Here is an 18,931-nt window from a genome sequence, read left to right as displayed (position 1 = left end):
TGCATATACTACCGAACACATGGGTGGAAGTGAGGGAGGCAACCAATCCTCACTGGATATAAATAAAGCTGAATTTTGATACAAAGTCAAGTGAGAGGTTATTTTTTGACTGTTGAAGTGGGTTTCTTTTCTCATACATCTCATGCATCTTCTGACTAGTTTAGTCAACTACTAACCAGATCAGTCGCAATTGCTCAGTTGAACAACTTTTTTGATTCATATGGAAATTAACGTGGTCAGATAAAGTGAACCATTCTTTGCTACAGTAAAATAAATGAAAACCTAAGCTCCATGATGTTTACGACACTTTTTCCTTTAAGATAATTGTCTCTGTGATTCCACGCAGGACACAAAGTTAACTTTCTTAAACTCTGCCACCTTTACATTGAGTCAAATTAAATTAAATTAGTTTGAGGACGAGGGATGCAATGTAAGAACCTGTAGGATGGTCGTTATTGTCTGGATAAAATACAGGCTCATAAATCATCTTGGCAATTTGAAACAACCCTTTTATTTTACTTGTAAATGCAAACCTCCTCAGTGCTCTAGTGGATTTGGCTGCGACTCTCGGAATGGAGGCGTGGAGCTCCAAGCTGGGTCAAACAGTGAAATGTGACATCCTGTGTGAAATCTACTTTGCCATCTTGGCAGGCACTGAAAGACCAATTTGCAAAATGAGACTTCTGAGTGGGAGATTACAGTCGGTGAGCATTTGTGAGAAGCTGCTACAACCAACTTGGAGCAGAATTCACGTTAGTATTTTGAGCCTTGTGAACATACAGCGTCTGTGACATGTTGGACAAGCTTTCATTTCTGTGTTGTGTACAGCATTTATTTCAAAAGGGCAAGTGCAAAACGTTATGTGCACAGGCTGTGTGGGCATTTCAGTGTGTACCTGCTATTATGGTTCATGTAGGTGCAGCAGCGCGGGGAAAAAATTGTATGGTAAATATAAATCGGCAGGTGTGTGAATAAATTCAACCAGAGGCAGTCACATCTCACAGCTTTCAAACAGCTGCGCCGATCACAGTGATGCACGATGACAACAGCTCAACGAGAAAATCCCTAACGTTGATACATTGAACACCTCACAACACTAATTAAAAACCTTGATGAATATTAGTATTTCACTCAAGCTCTAATCATAAACACTTGCAATCGTTACGTAAAATGTGACAAGACAGTATTTTTCCCATAATGGGTTTTAAGAATAAAACATGAAATGCCAATCAGGCATAACGTGTGTATTATTGTACGCCCTGATTTTGCAGCAGCTTCGTGTCAGTTGCACCTTATTTAATGAAAGTAAACACGGCGGACGGCCGGGCATAACGACTCTGTGCTCTGATGCAGCACTTGTCAAGCCAGTGGGTGAAAATGTATCAACAGATTTATCAGCGTGTCCCTGCTGCCTTCAGACGGCTGCAGGCGTTTGATGAACTGAAGGAGAAAATGTTCCTACGGTGTGAGGCAGCTGTGAACAACACAAATTATAACAATCGCTCATACTAATCTATAGACAAATGCAGATTGATCGAGCATTTTCATTCTTGCTTTAAAGACAATTCACATTATTTGTTGTCATGCTGATCTCAATGCCTCTATCTGCATTATCTTGGTGAGCTACACACAGAAAAGCAAACATGCCTGACTGAATACACGTCTCTCCCAGTGTAGAGATGAGTCATCTTTTCATATCAAGAAATAAGATTAGTCTTGAATAATACAACTTCCTTCCTTCCGCCTTATTGTATTTGTCACCTATATAAACCAAAAAGATCAGTTATTGCCTGATGCAACATACATGTGTAAATAATTGTAAGAGCGGGTGCATCCTTCTTCAAGTTTGACTTTTATATGATGCAAGATGCGTACATATCAGACACTGGCTGACGATCTGAAGGAGGGGAGAAGTACTGAAGCAGAGTACAGCAGTGGTTCCCTGATGTAACCATTGATAAACGGATCCAGATGATGTGCTTGCTGACCAAGGCTCAGTCAGTAAGAGACATGTTTGAGGAGGAGGAGGAGGAGAAGGAGGAGGAGATAACACTTTTTTAATGAATACAGGGAAAAGGGAGGATTTACAATGGAAGCGAAGTGTTTAATCTACTAACTGTTTTTTTTATATTTCATGTCTCCATCTGCATGAGGAGCTGAGAAAAATAAAGTTTATTTGTTCTTCAGCTCTGCAGAAAACCCTCAGGTTTAAGGGGGTTGTTTCAAACAATGATCATGTTTTAGAGTGTGTTTTCATTGGGCACCTTAGGTCCTAAAGGGTTAATGGTAAAAATAAAAATGTCTCTGATTCCACAGAGAATCTGTCTGATATGAAGTGTCAGACAGAGAATACAGTATATGTCTGATAAGCTTACACAGATCTCGCCAATTCATAATACAGACCGAGAATCACCTAAAAACATTTTATGTGTTGTCCGGCTAAATCAATTTATTGATTTTCCATCATACTTCTGCTTTGTAGTTTTAGATGCAAATGTTTAAATTGCTGTTTGGTACAATTCCAACTTACTTTGAAAAAGAAACTTAACTGGGGAATGCTTAGAAGTAATTTTTCAAACCTGAGCCAGATGTATTTGTTGCCTGTAATCCTCCCAGTGACAGTTTTCTACATTTTGCTGGACACCTCACTCTCTGTGGAATTTCTGTTTCACAACATCTATTGTGCAGGTGCCAGGCTTACATGGTCAGCTCATTATTAAAACATTATATTCACGTAATAAGAAATACATAATAATTAAGGTTAGTTAATATCCCCTATAGAGGCAGGGAAGATTTTACACCCAGCATCAAGAGTACCTGACACGTTTGGATCCCTCACCAGCCAGATCTGTTGAAGTGTCAGAATTATGCCAACGGTCGATGTAATGTAGATTAACATTTTCCTCTCAGCCAATCATGGTTAATGGTTTACTTGATTCATCAAATCAATCCAACCCTCATGAGCAAATACCAATACTTCAATCACTTTTTACACTTGTCTGACAAGCCGTAAATTTGAATGAACAGGGTTGAGGGTGAGGAAACGTGGGCAGCAGTGTGAATCACATCGCTCCCAGCACACAATCAAAATCACAGTGATTGGTTATAATGAGCCACATGCAGAATGAAAAAAGCTTCACACCGGTAATTAAGATGCATTAGTATCAATTTAAAATCTGAACCGTCAGTCCAAAGATCGATTATTATCATCACTTGAATCTGACTAATTAACTCCCAATGAATCCAAAGAGCTGGCAGGTGAAAACACTACACACACTTTTGGCTGCATCATGATGGTCGGATCTGCACAGCTGCAACATAAACACCATGACTGGCAGAGGCATAAGTGGAGAAAATGAATCGAGCATTCCCTGTAGTGCACGCTCTTCATTTTAATATCTGGCTGCCTTTTATAACAGCAGGCTACAGTCTTAATAAGATGCTGCCATGGAAAAGCTTAATCAGTACGGTAACGCTAATGATAGATGTTCAGGAACACTCAGTTAACTCAGGATCATTAAAAGTCCTTCACCCCAGCACAGACGTGGAAACATATTCTGGCTGATTTCTATTTAGGTGGAAGAGGAGCTAAACTAGGCTGGCCTAATTTGAGGTTGCAAACAACTAAGAGTGATAAAGGTGTAATAATTCCCATCCTAATGCGGGCAAGAAACCTATGACTTTTTTCTGCCAGATTGAGTTTAGAGGAATGGTTTGAGGAGGGGTCCTCAGGATTTCTAGAATGTCAGAAATGTTGGCAGACTGACTTTGAGTTTGAGCCAATACACATTACGAGTGCTCTCAGAAGATCCATTACAGAGTGAACTTATTGTAACATCATTACTTCTGCCAATGAGTGTTTTTTAAATCACCCCTGTCCATTGGTTGGTTGACTGGTTGGTTGACTGGTTGGTTGACTGGTTGGTTGACTGACCGGTTGACTGACCGGTTGACTGACCGGTTGACTGACCGGTTGACTGACCGGTTGACTGACTGGCTGATTCGTGAGCAGGAATGTGCAAAAAACTACTGACTGGATTTCCATGAAACTTGGTGGGAAGATTAGGAAATGGCCAAAAAAGAATGAATCCAGTGTTTTTTTTATAGAAGTTCACCAATTTCCAAGAGAATAATTCATCGATCTTGATCAAAAACATTTTATTTATTTAGGAGACTGATGAAAAATATGATATTTAGGATCATGCACAATTTGATGTGGCTAGATTGAAAATTAAGCCACAAAAATTGACAGGGACTGCTCACCTTAACAGCTCCAACAATCCTGGGGTTTGGGATTTGTGACAGACATATTTGCATATGGTTGATCTATTATACTTTCACTTAACATATTAATATTTCTCTATAGATGATGGTCCAAATAACTTTCTTTTTAATCTGCACTGATTCAACTCATAAATGAAATGATGAATCCATATACTGAACACAAGAAATAGTGCTTACACTGTATATGAACCCCATTCCTTTTGCATTGATACCCAACTATAGCATAGACTTTTATATAGTGACAAAATGCCAGGCCTGGTGTATAATCTTGATAACTCATGCACAGGGAAGAGCCATCAAAGTCTGTCTATGCAATAAACTGTGACTCTGAGTAACCCACTAAAATAAACGATCTCTGTGCTCCATTTCTTTGTGAATTCAAGAAGTGGTTAATTGCAGCATATTTGCAATCCTGCCATCTTCTAAGAGCCTACAACTCCCAACAGTCTCCAGGACAAATGGCCGTAAAGCTGAGAAGTGACAGAGATGGAAACTAATTTGGATCTCTCTGTATGCCTGAAGCAGCACAAAGGAGAATCTTTATATCTTGTGGTGCAAAATAACACAGTCAGCGAGGTCTGTTATTCAACAAAACCAAATTATGCTGACACTGATGGTCTGCTTGAGACTAGGAGCAATAATAAAGCAGGAATGGCAAGTCTTCATTACTGACGCTTTGTGTGGCACACAGTGAATTGATATCACAGTGAAACTCATTTCCTACAAATATATACCTTTAGGGACCTCTGGAGTCAGTTTGATTGTTCATTATAAATGGAATAATGATAAACTGTTGAATGACAAAAACGATTTTGTGATTAATTGGTAATTCATCAAAGCTCATTTAACATTTTTGTTCCACTCCGAGCATTGATAGCTACTGGGTAATAATCAAATGAATACACTTTGCTATCGTTTCCTTTGTTAAACATTGAATATTTAATGGGATTGCCGTTTAAGGTAACTAAATAAGCTGGATTGCTTATCACGAAATAATGAAAAATAAAGTCCAATTTCATCACTAATTAAGCTCTGGAAAAATATTTTCCTTTGCCTATGAGCAATAAAAGCCCCAGGACAAGGAAGTAATAGTTACAACTCTGTATCTTCCTCTTCTCACATTTAAAAAACATGAACATTTAATAGGATGCCCTCTCAAAGACTCTTCATCAGTAAATGTTTTACCGGAGGAAGTCTTCTAATTGGAAATTTAACTTGACTGAATGGTGATTACAGAGGCAAGAGGTCGACAAAATATTTGTGATGCTGCACACTTCCCGCTGGAGTTTGAATATTTCAATTCGGATTCTCAGTCTTATCCAAATAGTTGAAATTCATATTGTTAAGGGAAGGGAAATAATTTCACAAGAAGCTTATTTTTTCCACTGTTCTTCTTAAGATTTAGGCAGAAAGTGGTAATTTTTCATTTATCATCATGTATTTTACAACTACATTTGATTAGAATGGGTGAAATAAAGAATAATGTAATGGTAAAAGTGATTTGAATGTTTACTGTCATACATTTGATTTTGTCATCCCCAACATCTAAAGCTAAAATGGTAAAGAACATCTTTCATTTCGTCAAGAAAGTATATCAAACTTTCTTTTAACACACCAGCCCTTTTATATTGCGGTCTAAGGAGTTTTTAGTTGGCGCTGCAGCCTCTCATAATATACATAACACAATATGTATACTTTGCAGCCTCTCATAATATACATAACACAATATGTATACTTTTTGTAAATTTAAAATTAGCACTATCACCTATACTTCTTAACTGTTCAAACTGTGAAACTAATGTTTATTATACTATCATATCCCACCATCAACATCACTAATCGCAGAAAAATAAAAACCACACAAACTCTGAAACCAACTCATTAGCGTAATAGCCTGGAACCAAAATCTCATCAGTTACACATCTTGAACAAATGCTATAAATGACTGAAGTGAGCATTCTGTTCAAATAAATCGCAACTGCATTTAACAATAAACAGAGAACACAAAATGGGACATTTAAAAAGTGGGCGGGCACGTGGGCTGCTGCAGAACAGCTGTGACAGATTAGGCCCCCCCAAATCATATCCCAGTTGTTCCTACATGAAGAATAGGGCACCTTTGTACATTCTTTTTTTCCCATTTCTCTCATCAGTTATTGGCAACTACTCACAACAGTAGCAGCACAATACCACATGTGTGTTGTGTGTAGTAAAAGAAAAAGGAATACACTCAAGTGGGTGTGTGCTAACGCAGCACAACAGACGGAGCACATTAGTGCTCAGTGGAGAAAGTCTTTGATCCCTTTTCTTGTTTGATGGTGCTGACCTTGTAGATGAAGCACAAGAATCTAATGATACATTATGTACCGGGGCCCAAACACAGCGTCAGTTAACCCAGTCTGCCTGGAACACTCGGATCAAAGTGAGGGACAAATCAGAAAATGATGAGGCAATTTCTGACTGAAATGATAGATGAAGAGGAGAAGAAGACAGAGCTGTGCAGGACACGTCATATGCTTAAAGGTGGACCACTTAACCTGCTGTCTAGGTTTGTCAAATAAAACCGAAGTGTTGTCTCATCTGCATAAATGAGACCAGACATACCACATCCTGCTGGAGTAAGTATCAATTAAATGTGTGGAAATCTATCTCCAAGCAGAACATGGGTTTTATTGGATGTTGATGTGCTGAACACAACTGTAGAGCTGACAAATACAACAAAAAATAACACTGTTATTTTCAACTATAAACTAGTATTATCCCTTAAATGTCAAGTCCATTGGCAACTGGTGTAATCAATATGTCGTCATCATAATAACGAGAAAAAAAGGGCAGTCTTTACGGGTCTATTCCCACAAATGTAAACAATGACATGACTCTAAGGTCTGTTTCATCAGATACAAGTCAAGAAAATGAGACCGCTGGCTGAACAAAGAGTGTTTGTGCCTCTCATCCAAAGCTGCTGCTGCTGGTAACATTAGCAACCCTTCACATGCTACTGCAGAGACAGAGTCAGACATGAAAGAGATGGACTCCTCTTGAGTGGTAGGAAGTCTAGTTCTTTCTCATTCGCGAGATTCAGAGCACAACCAATTTATCTGGTGGCTGATAACGAATTGACAGATATGTGCTTTTAACAGACATGTCAGTAATAAAAACTTTTCAACCACAGAATAAACATTTCAGGGCATATGTGCATTTATGTTAACATCTAATTTTAAAATATTTGTCATTCAAGTTCAGAACATTTAGCTGTATGTGTAAGTTTATGATTAAACTGCAGAAAATGTCAAGCCTATAACACATTTCTTCGTCATTAGGGTTTAATACTAGCCTGGATGCCAGACGAACTTAGCCCCGCCCACAACAATTTGGTCGGGCAGTTTGGTCTGGAGTCGCTCCATTGGGAAAAAATTATGGCCCGACCGGGCCAATCAGATTGTCAGGGCGGGCTTTATACGATGATTGACAGATGATCAACGGTAACGTAATCAACCACGTCATCACAGTGCCCCTGGGTTGAATTCGTTTTCAACAAACATGCCTGCCGCTGGCGAGCTGAGATGTGTAGATGCTGCCATTGAGTCTGTTTTAGAAGACATCGACAGCGCATTCATTTTGAAAGAGGAACACAGAACGTGGAGGCGACGCCAGAGCACCGCGCTAATCCCTATCGCCCCGGCGCTTGGCTGTTCACAACGGACACTGAAGCGACGCTGGACCGCCGGGCAGCGCTAATAATATCACCCGTTGATCCAGTAGATCGCTGCACGGCTTTGTGCCAGTCACACCGGAGGCTGAAGCACCGCGCTGCGCCAAGGCTGCCTCGCGGTGCTTCAGCCTCCGGTGTGACCGGCACAAAGTTTTAACATGGGAGTGGATGGGAGCCAGCTGTTATTTAAGGCTTGGCGCTGCGCTGAAGCGTCCGGTGTGAACCCAGTAAATAACTCACAATGCGTTGCTTAGCATACGTCACATACTACGTTGCTCTGATTGGTTGTAGGTCTATCCAATTGAGCGAAGAGGAATTTTACTTCCTGGTCAGTTGAAACACGCCCCATAATTTTTTCCCAATGGAGCGACTCCAGACCGAACTGCCCGACCAAAATGTTGTGGGGGGGGCTAAGTTCGTCTGGCATCCAGGCTAGTTTAATACCATCTTAGAGATGATTTTTCTTTTTACAATAACATATAAATATATACATACATAGGCCGATTTATCTTTCTTGGGTTAATGTGTGAATAATAATAGAAGTTAATTAAATAATATTGTTGTAAATCAATTCTATTTGAACAGAACATGTATAGAATGATTGAATAAAGATTCAAAAGAAATCCAGCTTTTGGATAGGCGGTGGTCTAGTGGCAGAAACTTGGACTATGGGCAGAGAAGGTCTCTGGTTCGTCTCTGGTTCGACTCCACGGAGAGACAACAGAAGACGAACCTGAATTGATCTGTCCAAAAATCCAAGAGACTCCCTACCCTGTCTAGTGCCCCTGAGCAAGGCACCTTACTCCCCCAACATCTGCTCCCCGAGCGCCGTACATGGTCGCTCACTGCTCTGTGTGTCCTGCACCAGATGGGTCAAAAGCAGAAGTTAAATTTCCCTACCTGCATGAGTGTGCCTTTGCATGTCTGTGCATGTGTTTGGGACTAATAAATGCATCTTAATCTTAATCATTTACCACAATGGACCACACCTGATTCAGATCAAGCCCCATCTCTCCCACGTATATCCCCTTGTCATCTCTAATATCACTGAATAGCAAAACCACTTTGTTTCTTACAGATTCAGCAACACATCACAGTTTATTTGTGATGTCCGACAACAGATTACATAAACATGCATTAAGATGTGTTGGCAACTTTTAAGAGCTTTACCCTGGAAACGTCCATCCTATTCATGAGTCTATGAAAAAAAGAACAATGCTTCCTGCAGCGCTGGGAGCTGTGACAGAGTCTCTGTCCTTTTAAAAGCAAATTACTGTCACAGTGCCTCATGAGAGTCAGACAAGGTCAGAACTACAAACAGGACATACAAGGCAAACAGAAACCACCCAACATACAACATAACAATACTGTCTGAGAGGAAAACGTCGGAATGAGTGATGTGAATACCAGTGATAGTGATTATTTCTCCATTTTCTCCCTGTATTCAATCTATATTTATCCTTTATGCAGGAATGCAGGTGTCCCAAAGGGAGCAGCAAATCAGATTCAGCGAGGCAACACAGCAACGTCAAACAAATATCCCCTACGGGCCGAGAAACTGTGATGAGACTTCTTGATTAGCAGTGGTTCACACGTCCAATGTGAAGGAGTATGATAAGGACAGATGAAGGGGAAAAGGGAGAAAAGGGACATGTCGGGTTGGTGCTGAAGGCGTCTAAGGTTTTCAATTATGGACAACTTGTGTTTACATAAGCAGAGAGCTTAGTTGTGTGTGTGAATTAAACATTTTTGGATTCACTGGGCTGTTTTATTACCTTCAGCGAGGAGGTTCTGTTTTCTTTGCTTTATATACGACAGCAGGATTATAAAACAAACTTTTGAGGCAATTTTTTGTTTAACAAATGTGACCAAGACAAGCACTAAGCTGGACTTTTCAAAGTCAAACAACAAAATCCTCAGTACTGGGGTGATTAAAAACTCTGTTGTGTTCATTCACACACATAAAAGTTAAGACTACACAATGACAAATCTAAATATACAAATAAATTACAAGATACAGAAAGTGTTGTTTGTCACCACAGGAGCAGCATCTGCATCAGGGACATCAGTATGGATATACCACATCTATATGGATATATCCGCAGTAAGCCAACACTGGCATCTACATTGAACAGCCTCTGTATCGAGTACGACACGTCTCACTTTGATATTTAGTGAATTACAGCCTGTAAGTGAGTAAGCTCTGGTGTCCTTAATTATTCACTCGCACTGCAGTGAAAGAGAAGCCAAGTATAGCAGGACTCGTGACCGTCTACACACACCTGCCTTGGGAAGGAGCTGGACAGATTCCAGTCTCTGTCGGGGGGCGTATCAGGACCAGTGCTGTGTATAGAGGTGAGTCCACCTGCTGTTTCCTTCTTTAGTATTGCTTCACCTCCTCCATCACCTCAAGCACTGTCATATACGGACATGTGACTTTTTCCATCTCAAGTTGCAGTTTTTTCGCAGCGATGCCTTCACCTGCTGCCTGACCGGCAATGCCGTGGACCCCTACAGCTCACCCTGCAGATGGTGGACACACACGCCAGGTCCTGATGAAAGCTGACTAAACAAAGTTAAATGCAACCAAGTGCAAGTGCCCCCTTAAACATAATTAGCAATGTGGATGAGGTTGCTTTATATGTTTTCATCCCATACGATGCATTGGCAGGCCACTGTCTGAATAAATTAATCAAAGTGAGGCATTGATGCACGAAGCGTTCTTTTATGAAAATGGTCTGTCTCGCTCTTTCACACCGACACAAACACACATTCTTTGATGCACATGAACACTTTAACACAAATATTCACACACCTGCCAAGGACAGCCGCCAGAAGGAAGCCAAACTGGAGTCAATAAATGTCACAGGTCTCCTTCCTCATTAACTTTCTCCTCTAACTCAAAACCGTCTCACGTGGGCACGCCATCCACTCGCGCACGTGGATTCATGCACATACCAGAGTGCAAACACACACCCCCCCACACTGAAAAACAGAGAGAGGTGCGACTTTAAGTCTCCTCTTCTCTATTCCCTGGAGCAAGAAGTTGGGGTCTGGGCTGAGGTGATAAGTACAGTGGGATACTGCCCAGCAAATATACAAAAACACACACAAACACAACACACTCACACAGTCACAGTAGGTAATAAATACAGCTGCATTTCTTCATTCAAACCCAAATTATATCTAATTTGTTAATTTTGCGAAGGCACTCATTTGGAGGAGACGACACAGCAAGAGACACCAACATCATAATAAAACAACATTGTTTACAATGTTAAAGAGTGTTTACAATTTCAGAGCCTCCAAAGACACTATGCACCTACATGTATATACATCCACACTGTTGAAATGGTATGCATCCCACACCTATATGCCATTTATGGATGCTCGACAATATCTATGCTTACATAAAGCGACTCGCAGCATGCATCTATGACACACACATGCCAGCAGCTGTGCTTATGTGATTAGATGGCGCTCGGACTGAAAAGCTGCAGCAGCTGACAGGTACATCGGAATTGTTCCCGGACTAAGGAGTGCATTGAATGATCACATTTATTTTTGCTTGTACATTTTCTCTGGCCTCCTAATTGTATTGTCCTTTCTTTTTAAATCTTGTATCATAAGAGACGATGTGGCAAAAAGAGAATCACAAGGGAGGGGGCAGATATTATTTTTGACATCAAAGGACAAGGAGAGAGAGAACTCGGTAAAATGAAAAGAGAACATTATATTACTCCTTTTCAAAAAATATCTAAATGACAACAGGACAAGATGAAAATGTTTTGGTCTGACTCACCAGTTTCTTCCTCTTGTCCTGTTCGGTTGGTGGCTCCTCATCATCACTTAGCTTGGGCTCCTCGAAATGACTCATCAACATGCAGCTGCAAACACAATCATATTCAACTCAATATTAATAAGCGCACATAAACCGGCACAGTAGGAGACAATTTCAGGACAAGATCAGCAGCACACGCGAAGGTACAGGAAAAAAAAGACAAAAGGTTGAACCCGCTGGCTCTTCTGTGCACGGCACCGACTGCTGTTCATATTGGTTGATGATATGCACGAAGAGAGAATTACAGGAGAAACCTTTGTGCCCAGTCCAGAGTCTGTGTATGGTCTTTCATTTTTTTTGTCCTTCTTACTTTGTGCTCATTGTGAGTGGAGGTGAGGAATGGGAGGAATCTTCAATTTCATATTACCTGGCTTTCTCGTGTCAGCTTTTGATAATTTATGATCGGAATTTCAATCGGTTATTAATTTACACACAGATCTCACAGAGCTATGTAGCACTGTTTTTCTCCTTGTTTAAACATCTGTCAGACAAGTTCGCTGTTAATTCTCTCGGTTCTCATGTTTCTCATGTCTGCCACAGCAGGGAAAAAACTCAGGTAAGTTTAAATGTAAATCTGAATCACTTTTTTTTCTGCATTGAGATATCTCTGACGTGCTCATGAGATAATTTAATAGAATAAACTATTTCGTATAAAATAGATGTGTTGCCGTTTGGTTTTACAGAAATATAACTATAAGGAGAACAGAAAACAGACAGACATAGCAACTACACTAAAAATAATTGGGCAGTAAGCAGCTGAAGAGATGGATATTTTCAAGAGTTGGGAAAGTTTGAATATTTGAAGTGGCCTGAAACTCGACTCAAAATGAAAGATAATGATGCTCCTTTCCTGCTTGATCAATAAATAAGCAATGGTTGTCCACAAAGTTATGGCTCTGAAATTTAAAGGTTAATTTTAAAAAGTCAATTTTATGATCGGAGCTCGTTTCTGTTGTCCCCAAGGGCCCAAAAACAGATGGTGCAGATTTAAACTAACTTTTGTGACACATAACACGGTGGTGAGACTAAGTCACATTTTAGGCCAAAATAACAAAGATCCACATACGGCTGTTTTGTCTTTCCCGTTTAAAATGTTCTGTGCTGCAAATGAAACTCTCATTTACCAGTCATTTAGATTTAATAATCAAATATAATGTATTGTCCTCGGAGAGTTCAGTACAATAGAAAGGAATACAATTTTGACACTGTACTTTCACGCTGCACTTAATTTCCAATTGTCATTCGGTTTCACTTTCATTCTTATGCCACACCATACCAGAACAACGCAGGACCACTTACGAGAATGGAGGAATAAAAGGAGTCAGTTTTAATTTTAAACATTGCTTAATCTTTTAAACACAGGCAGGAGGATTACATTACCCACTGCTACCCGTCTCACTTTGTTGCCTTAACAAATAGTAAATCCACAGACATGTTTTTGCTCCGTATGAAGCTCAGCAGGGAACCAAAACAATTCAACACGTCTCCTGCAAATAAAGAAACACTTACACTAACCTTTCTACACAAATTTGCCATTCATTTCACACTGGCACGTCTTAGCAGGGCGCTAAGTGTTTTCGACAGCAGGGAAAAGGAGAGTCTGCACGCAGGTTAACATCTTCTGAGAAATGGGTTCGATGTTACCGGGGCAGGGAGCGAGGGGGCAGAGTGATGGGGCAGAGTAAGTGTCGAAGGGCGGCTGTGTGTGTTAATGTCTCCTTCCATAGTGAGACAGTGTCGAAGGGCCATTTCACAGGCCATTATTTATCTGAGGAAATGTGTCCTGGGCCACGGCTCCACGCCAGCCTCTCCTCCACTTTGATTTGTCATAAGCGAGAGGTTCATTCCACAAACTTTTGGCGTTGTCGTTGATAAATTCAAGCTTTCAAAACAAATATTTCAAAGATTTTCAAACATCGTGTGGGAAATTTGTCCAAATTACAAACATACAAAGTAATTTATAAATGTTATGTCCTTGTAGCTTTGGCCTTTCTCCTGCATACTTACTCTTTGTAGGTGCTTGTTTCGGTATCTTCTGTCATGACATCATGCAGCGCCTCGACGGAGATGTTGATGATGCCGCAGAACTTGTCCTGGATCACACTGATCAAACACACACAGACGACACAGACTCATTAGCAATGAGAATATGATTCACCGGCTTTGAGTTTGAATGAGACAGGATGAGAGGTGGGAGTTTGTCCCAGGGAGCAAACGGTCATACAGAGCAACATGACAACAGTGTGCACCGGTGCAGGTTTAATCCTGATGAAGTGTCTGTCAAAGAAACACAAGGCCACCCAGAGGAGAGAGTATCCGGTGTATCAATCAAGTGACATTACTGGACCCATGTCCAGATTGTGCATCCCTGCATCACCGTTTCACCTTTGGCTTTTGGAATTAACAACCACTTTCTATCCCTTCACTTAGTAAGAACCTTTTACTGCAGCGAAGCTCAAACAGAAAGGAAGGGTAATCAAAATAGAAATAACAATAATGTGGGTGCAGTGCACTGAAAACATTTTTCGGTTTTTATGTGCTTACCAAAAAAAAACAACCCGCTGCTATTGCAATAATCAATCACATCGGACAGAGTGACTTTCCTGCTGTAATGATAGTTTTATTGTCTCGAAGCAAATATTAAAAAATAACTGAGGCGTATTGTCTTTAAACAAAGCCTGGTGGGTTGAATCTTTTTTTCTCCACAGCCACTATGGTGATTATTTTCAGATACTATAGAGCTCCTCTGGCTGCTTGAACCTGAGACCTTTAAAATATGCATGCTCACAACACCCACCAGCCGGATTTGACATGAGCCGCAGTCATTGATAAATTATTTGAGTCATTCTTTAAGCACTGAGAAAGAAGTGGGAGTCTCCCATGACAGTAGGAATAAAGAGTGGGCAGGGAAACAGCACAAAGTGTGAGTATGTGTGCGTTTTAGGCACTGAAGCATCAAAGCTTGTCGGTTCAGGTACATGGTGAGATAGACCTCGGGCAGTTCACTGAGCATGAAGTCTGGCAAACGGAATGGAAGATCAGTGCCTGGCAGACACATATGCAGCCAATAAATATAGATTTTTCTCATATGGAGAATCTTTTCCATTTAAACTGGTTAAGTATGTACTCATCAAGACTGAAATAAGCTCCTCTCACATATACCATGTGCTCTGGATATTTTCCTGACATTATCCTAAGGGCCTTTAAGTGAAACACAAACGTCGATGTTATGCGAGTGACCACATGTGAGAACACAGCAGGAAAATGGCCAGAAAATTTACAGCGAATGAGTGGGTGTGCTGATGACGTCTCAAACCCCGACGGATGCATGATTGAAAAGAACAAATATAATAGAAATATCTCAGGATGGAAAAGATGTGTAATACATGTGAACACTGAAGATGTAAAAAAAAATGTAAAACATTCAAAAGCTTTTTGAATCAACGGTTTTAATGTGCCATTAGCAAAAACGTGAATTGCACTGTGATATTGAATATGTCCTCCTGCCTGCTCTATTTGTCCCAATGTTCTGGACATTTTCCCTTTTTTTGTAAACATGTCTGACCTGGACAATCCAGCATAGAGGGTGACAGGTACAACAGGCTTTTGTTTGAGTAATGGCAACAATCATGTTTAAAGACAAAATAATGAAACCTGCCAAAACCACCTGAAGTCAGATCAGATGTGCAACTGCTGAGTAGAAATGTAAATGATAGCCAGTTAATCAGAATTTGCTCCTATTCTAGAATACGAGTCACAGGATACTTCTAGTAAACAAGGCTTGATGGCAACAGCGACACATTCCACACACAGCGGGAATCTATTGTGGCAGCAGCTAACAAGGTTCATGTATATTATATTATTATATATTAAGAGACTAGTGTTGACGTCAGCGCTTTGACACTGACAGCCTCATTCCAGCCTACAGAAAGTACAGAGACTCTGGAGAGGGGGGGGGGGGGGGGGATCCCAGATGAATTGAAGGAGCCATTTGCTGCCGTCAATAACATTCCTATATCAAGTGCTGAGTGCCATGTGGAATTTCTCGACTGAACTACATCTGCTTCTACAGCTGCCGCTCTGCACACATTCACCTTATTAGATTCACTCCTTCGGAATCGTACTGGACTCGCCTCTGAATTCAATCCAGTCCCTTACGTAAGGTTGAGGAGCACATAAAGTTCTAGTGCTGAGCAATGACCGGTACAATATTATCATCTTCCAGTGTGTCATAGATGTGGTGAGAAATTGCAGTACAGTTAAACCTGTGGCGTTCTGGGCATTTGCATGTAATGAGTGGAGTAGTTTAAATTATTTATTAATTATTTTCATAACACTATTTCAAATTGAGGCCTGTAGGCCCCACAGCAAGTTATTTCCAGATGAATAAGAACTGCTTACTAGTATATCTGAGCTCCAGCATAAATCAGAGGAGGCAAATAAATACTTCAGCTGTTTTTTGATTGTCTGAAACACAAAGAATGAAAAACTGAGGCAGGTACATTTTTAATAGTTGTTCATCGGGAACATTTCACATTTGGGAGAGGAGTGTAAAATTCAAGTTAAACATTTGGTGTTCTGGGCATTTGCATGTATTGAGGGGAGTATTTAGAATTTATTTCAAATGATTATTATAACACTATTTCAAATTGAGGCCTGTAAGCCCCATAGCATGTTGTTTTCTGCACTGTGTTCTGGGACCTGTACCGGTTTCCTTACACAGACATGAATAAGCACTGTGTACTAGTATATCTGAGCTCCAGCATCAAGGAGAGGAGGCAAATAAATACTTCAGGCTTTTTAGATTGACTGAAAAATAAAGAATGAAAAGCCGAGGCAGGTCCATTTTTAATAGTTGTTAATCTGGAACATTTCATATTTGGGAGAGGCATGTAAATTCATCCCGACTGTCTAATAAAAGTCTCAAACTAGCAGACATAGCAACAACTGAATGCTGGCAACGTTTTAAAGATGACTTATTACCCGTTAAAACATGTCTGTCAATTCAATTTCTGTCCAGCCCTAACATCTCTACAGTGATTATTTTCTAATCCATGACTTGTGCCGCTGCTTCATGCTTGTCAGTCAAATCAGTGTCATGTAAAAAAAATGTATCTGAAAGCCGACGGGTTAAATAGAAAGACACACTGGTCACAGCAATAGTCTCTGTGTGGTCCTCCCTACAAAGATAAGAGGCAGCTGCAGGGATGCATGAAACATCGACCAGTGAAGGGGCGACATTTTCTGAGAGAATTTCTGACCCACAGTTTTTTTTTTTTTTTCATCCAGCAGTGAATTTATCATCAAGCAGTATCATGATTTTCTTCTGTGTTCAGTGGCATATACAGATTTACTGTCTCTGGCAAAATCTTTCAACCTAAAGAAGTAGTAGTAGTGGCAGACTGCTGTTATACTTCCTCATGATTTAATGTTCTTAAACCAATGGTTGTAAGCCTCCACCAACCTGTCCAGGTGCAGTTGACTTCTATGTCTACTCATATACGTAGTAGAAACTTAAATAGGTATTAAGTGTTTCTAAAGTTTTTTGTTTCCAAAGAATAACTTTTATTAAATATGCTGTTTTTGTTACAAGGACTGTTTTTGCAGAGGACTGACAGAGAGCAATGTCACATGACAATCATGTGAAGCTACAAACTCTGCATTCCTGATTTTTTTGTCTCAAAAAAATGCAAAGACCTTTGACCATCAGATTGAAATCACTTGATCCTTGAGTGTCAGTGATGCAATATAAGCCAAATATAATGAAATACCCCCTTGTAAGGACTTCCTTTCTTGTGATCACGATCAAAAGACGTTTGTTCTTAATTTGAAGGGATTTCTTTTGAGCTTTCCCAAGATGTTGCAGTCAGTGTCTTTGACCTTTGACGAGCAAAATCTCATGAGTTCCTCCTTGAGGCCAAGTGAACGTTTGTACTAATTCCCCTGAAGCCATTCAGACGTAATGCATTCACGAGGATAGGCATGAACATGACGCCTCTGGCCCCTGTTTCCAGTATGAAGGTATAAAAAGACAGCAACATTCCAGCTGAGCTTGTACATTCAATAGTGTTGAGCCTCAGTGATTTTCGATTGAAGAAGATGGGGTTAAAAAATTCTTCAATTTGGTTTCAAGGTTTTCATTATTAAATTGAAGCCACAGGGTTTTAACTTCAAATCAAAGCTTCTAATTAAAGGGAGAAATATTTTTGTGACAGCACTGAGGACTGACCCTTACTGACAAACAATTAGGAATTCAAAACCAGTCTTCCAAAAGTATATGTGTGAATAAAAGCAATAATTAAAAACCAATAGTTATCTCAAAAGGGAGAAGCTTGATTTAGTAGTGAACATTAGTTTGGGTAAAAATAGAAATGCACACTTGTGACTATGCATGTATTAATTCTACAGTCAGGTATGTTGAAATGCATAAAGTCCTAATCTTTATTAGCTGGGAAACTTAATTTGTAACCCTCTTTCAAGTTAAACAATTAAAAAAAATCGAATCAAAGATTTTGAGTCAATACAATAATCAATACTTTGAAGAGACAAAAACTCTGGCAGAGCAACGACTGATCTCTCACGATATAGAAGCTTTGAGAAAACACTGTCACAATGATGATCAGATAAAGTGTGAGCGCAGCAGATCCAGCCGATAAAGATGTACATATTTAATTACTAAAGTTCATACTCTTGTTGAGTATTGGCATTTCATTACAGAAGCTTTGCCATTGAAAGCAAACTGTCAGCGATGAGTAACTGTAACGGCTGAACAAGAGGTTCTGATGACTAAAGCAGTCTTCTGGGAAAATGGCCTCATGGTTATGCATGTTAAATACAAAATGAAACATTCTAGTGCCCTTGGACTGCGTAACAATTGGTGCTGCTAAGGTTTTTTCAAATTTTAAATAATTTTAAAAGAAAAAAGACTCATAAACTAATCATAAAGTCACATGAAGACAGAAAAGTATCCATGAATGAGATATGTTGTAGTGTAACACAAAAGACAAATTTGCCAAATAGATCAAAAATCTGCCATAATGACAAGAGACCGATTTCAAAACAAAGATCTGGGAACATTAGAGAGTCAGAAATGA

General features: G+C 39.9%; 1 protein-coding gene across 1 annotated transcript in view; it reads right to left on the bottom strand.

Moving 5' to 3' along the window:
* Window positions 1-18,931, bottom strand: part of ipo11 (importin 11) — a 103,648-nt gene that overhangs the window by 11,520 nt on the left and 73,197 nt on the right. The window contains exons 28-29 of the mRNA XM_053420292.1: window positions 13,845-13,940; window positions 11,799-11,883 (exon numbers count right to left, since the gene is read on the bottom strand). Of these exons, the coding sequence (XP_053276267.1) occupies window positions 11,799-11,883; window positions 13,845-13,940 (181 nt within the window). The remainder of the gene's footprint in view (window positions 1-11,798; window positions 11,884-13,844; window positions 13,941-18,931) is intronic.

Source organism: Pleuronectes platessa, chromosome 4 (genome assembly GCF_947347685.1).
Source record: "Pleuronectes platessa chromosome 4, fPlePla1.1, whole genome shotgun sequence".
Lineage (NCBI taxonomy): Eukaryota > Metazoa > Chordata > Actinopteri > Pleuronectiformes > Pleuronectidae > Pleuronectes > Pleuronectes platessa.
The sequence above is the reverse complement of the archived record's forward strand: the minus strand, read 5'-3'. Positions and strand labels throughout refer to the sequence as shown.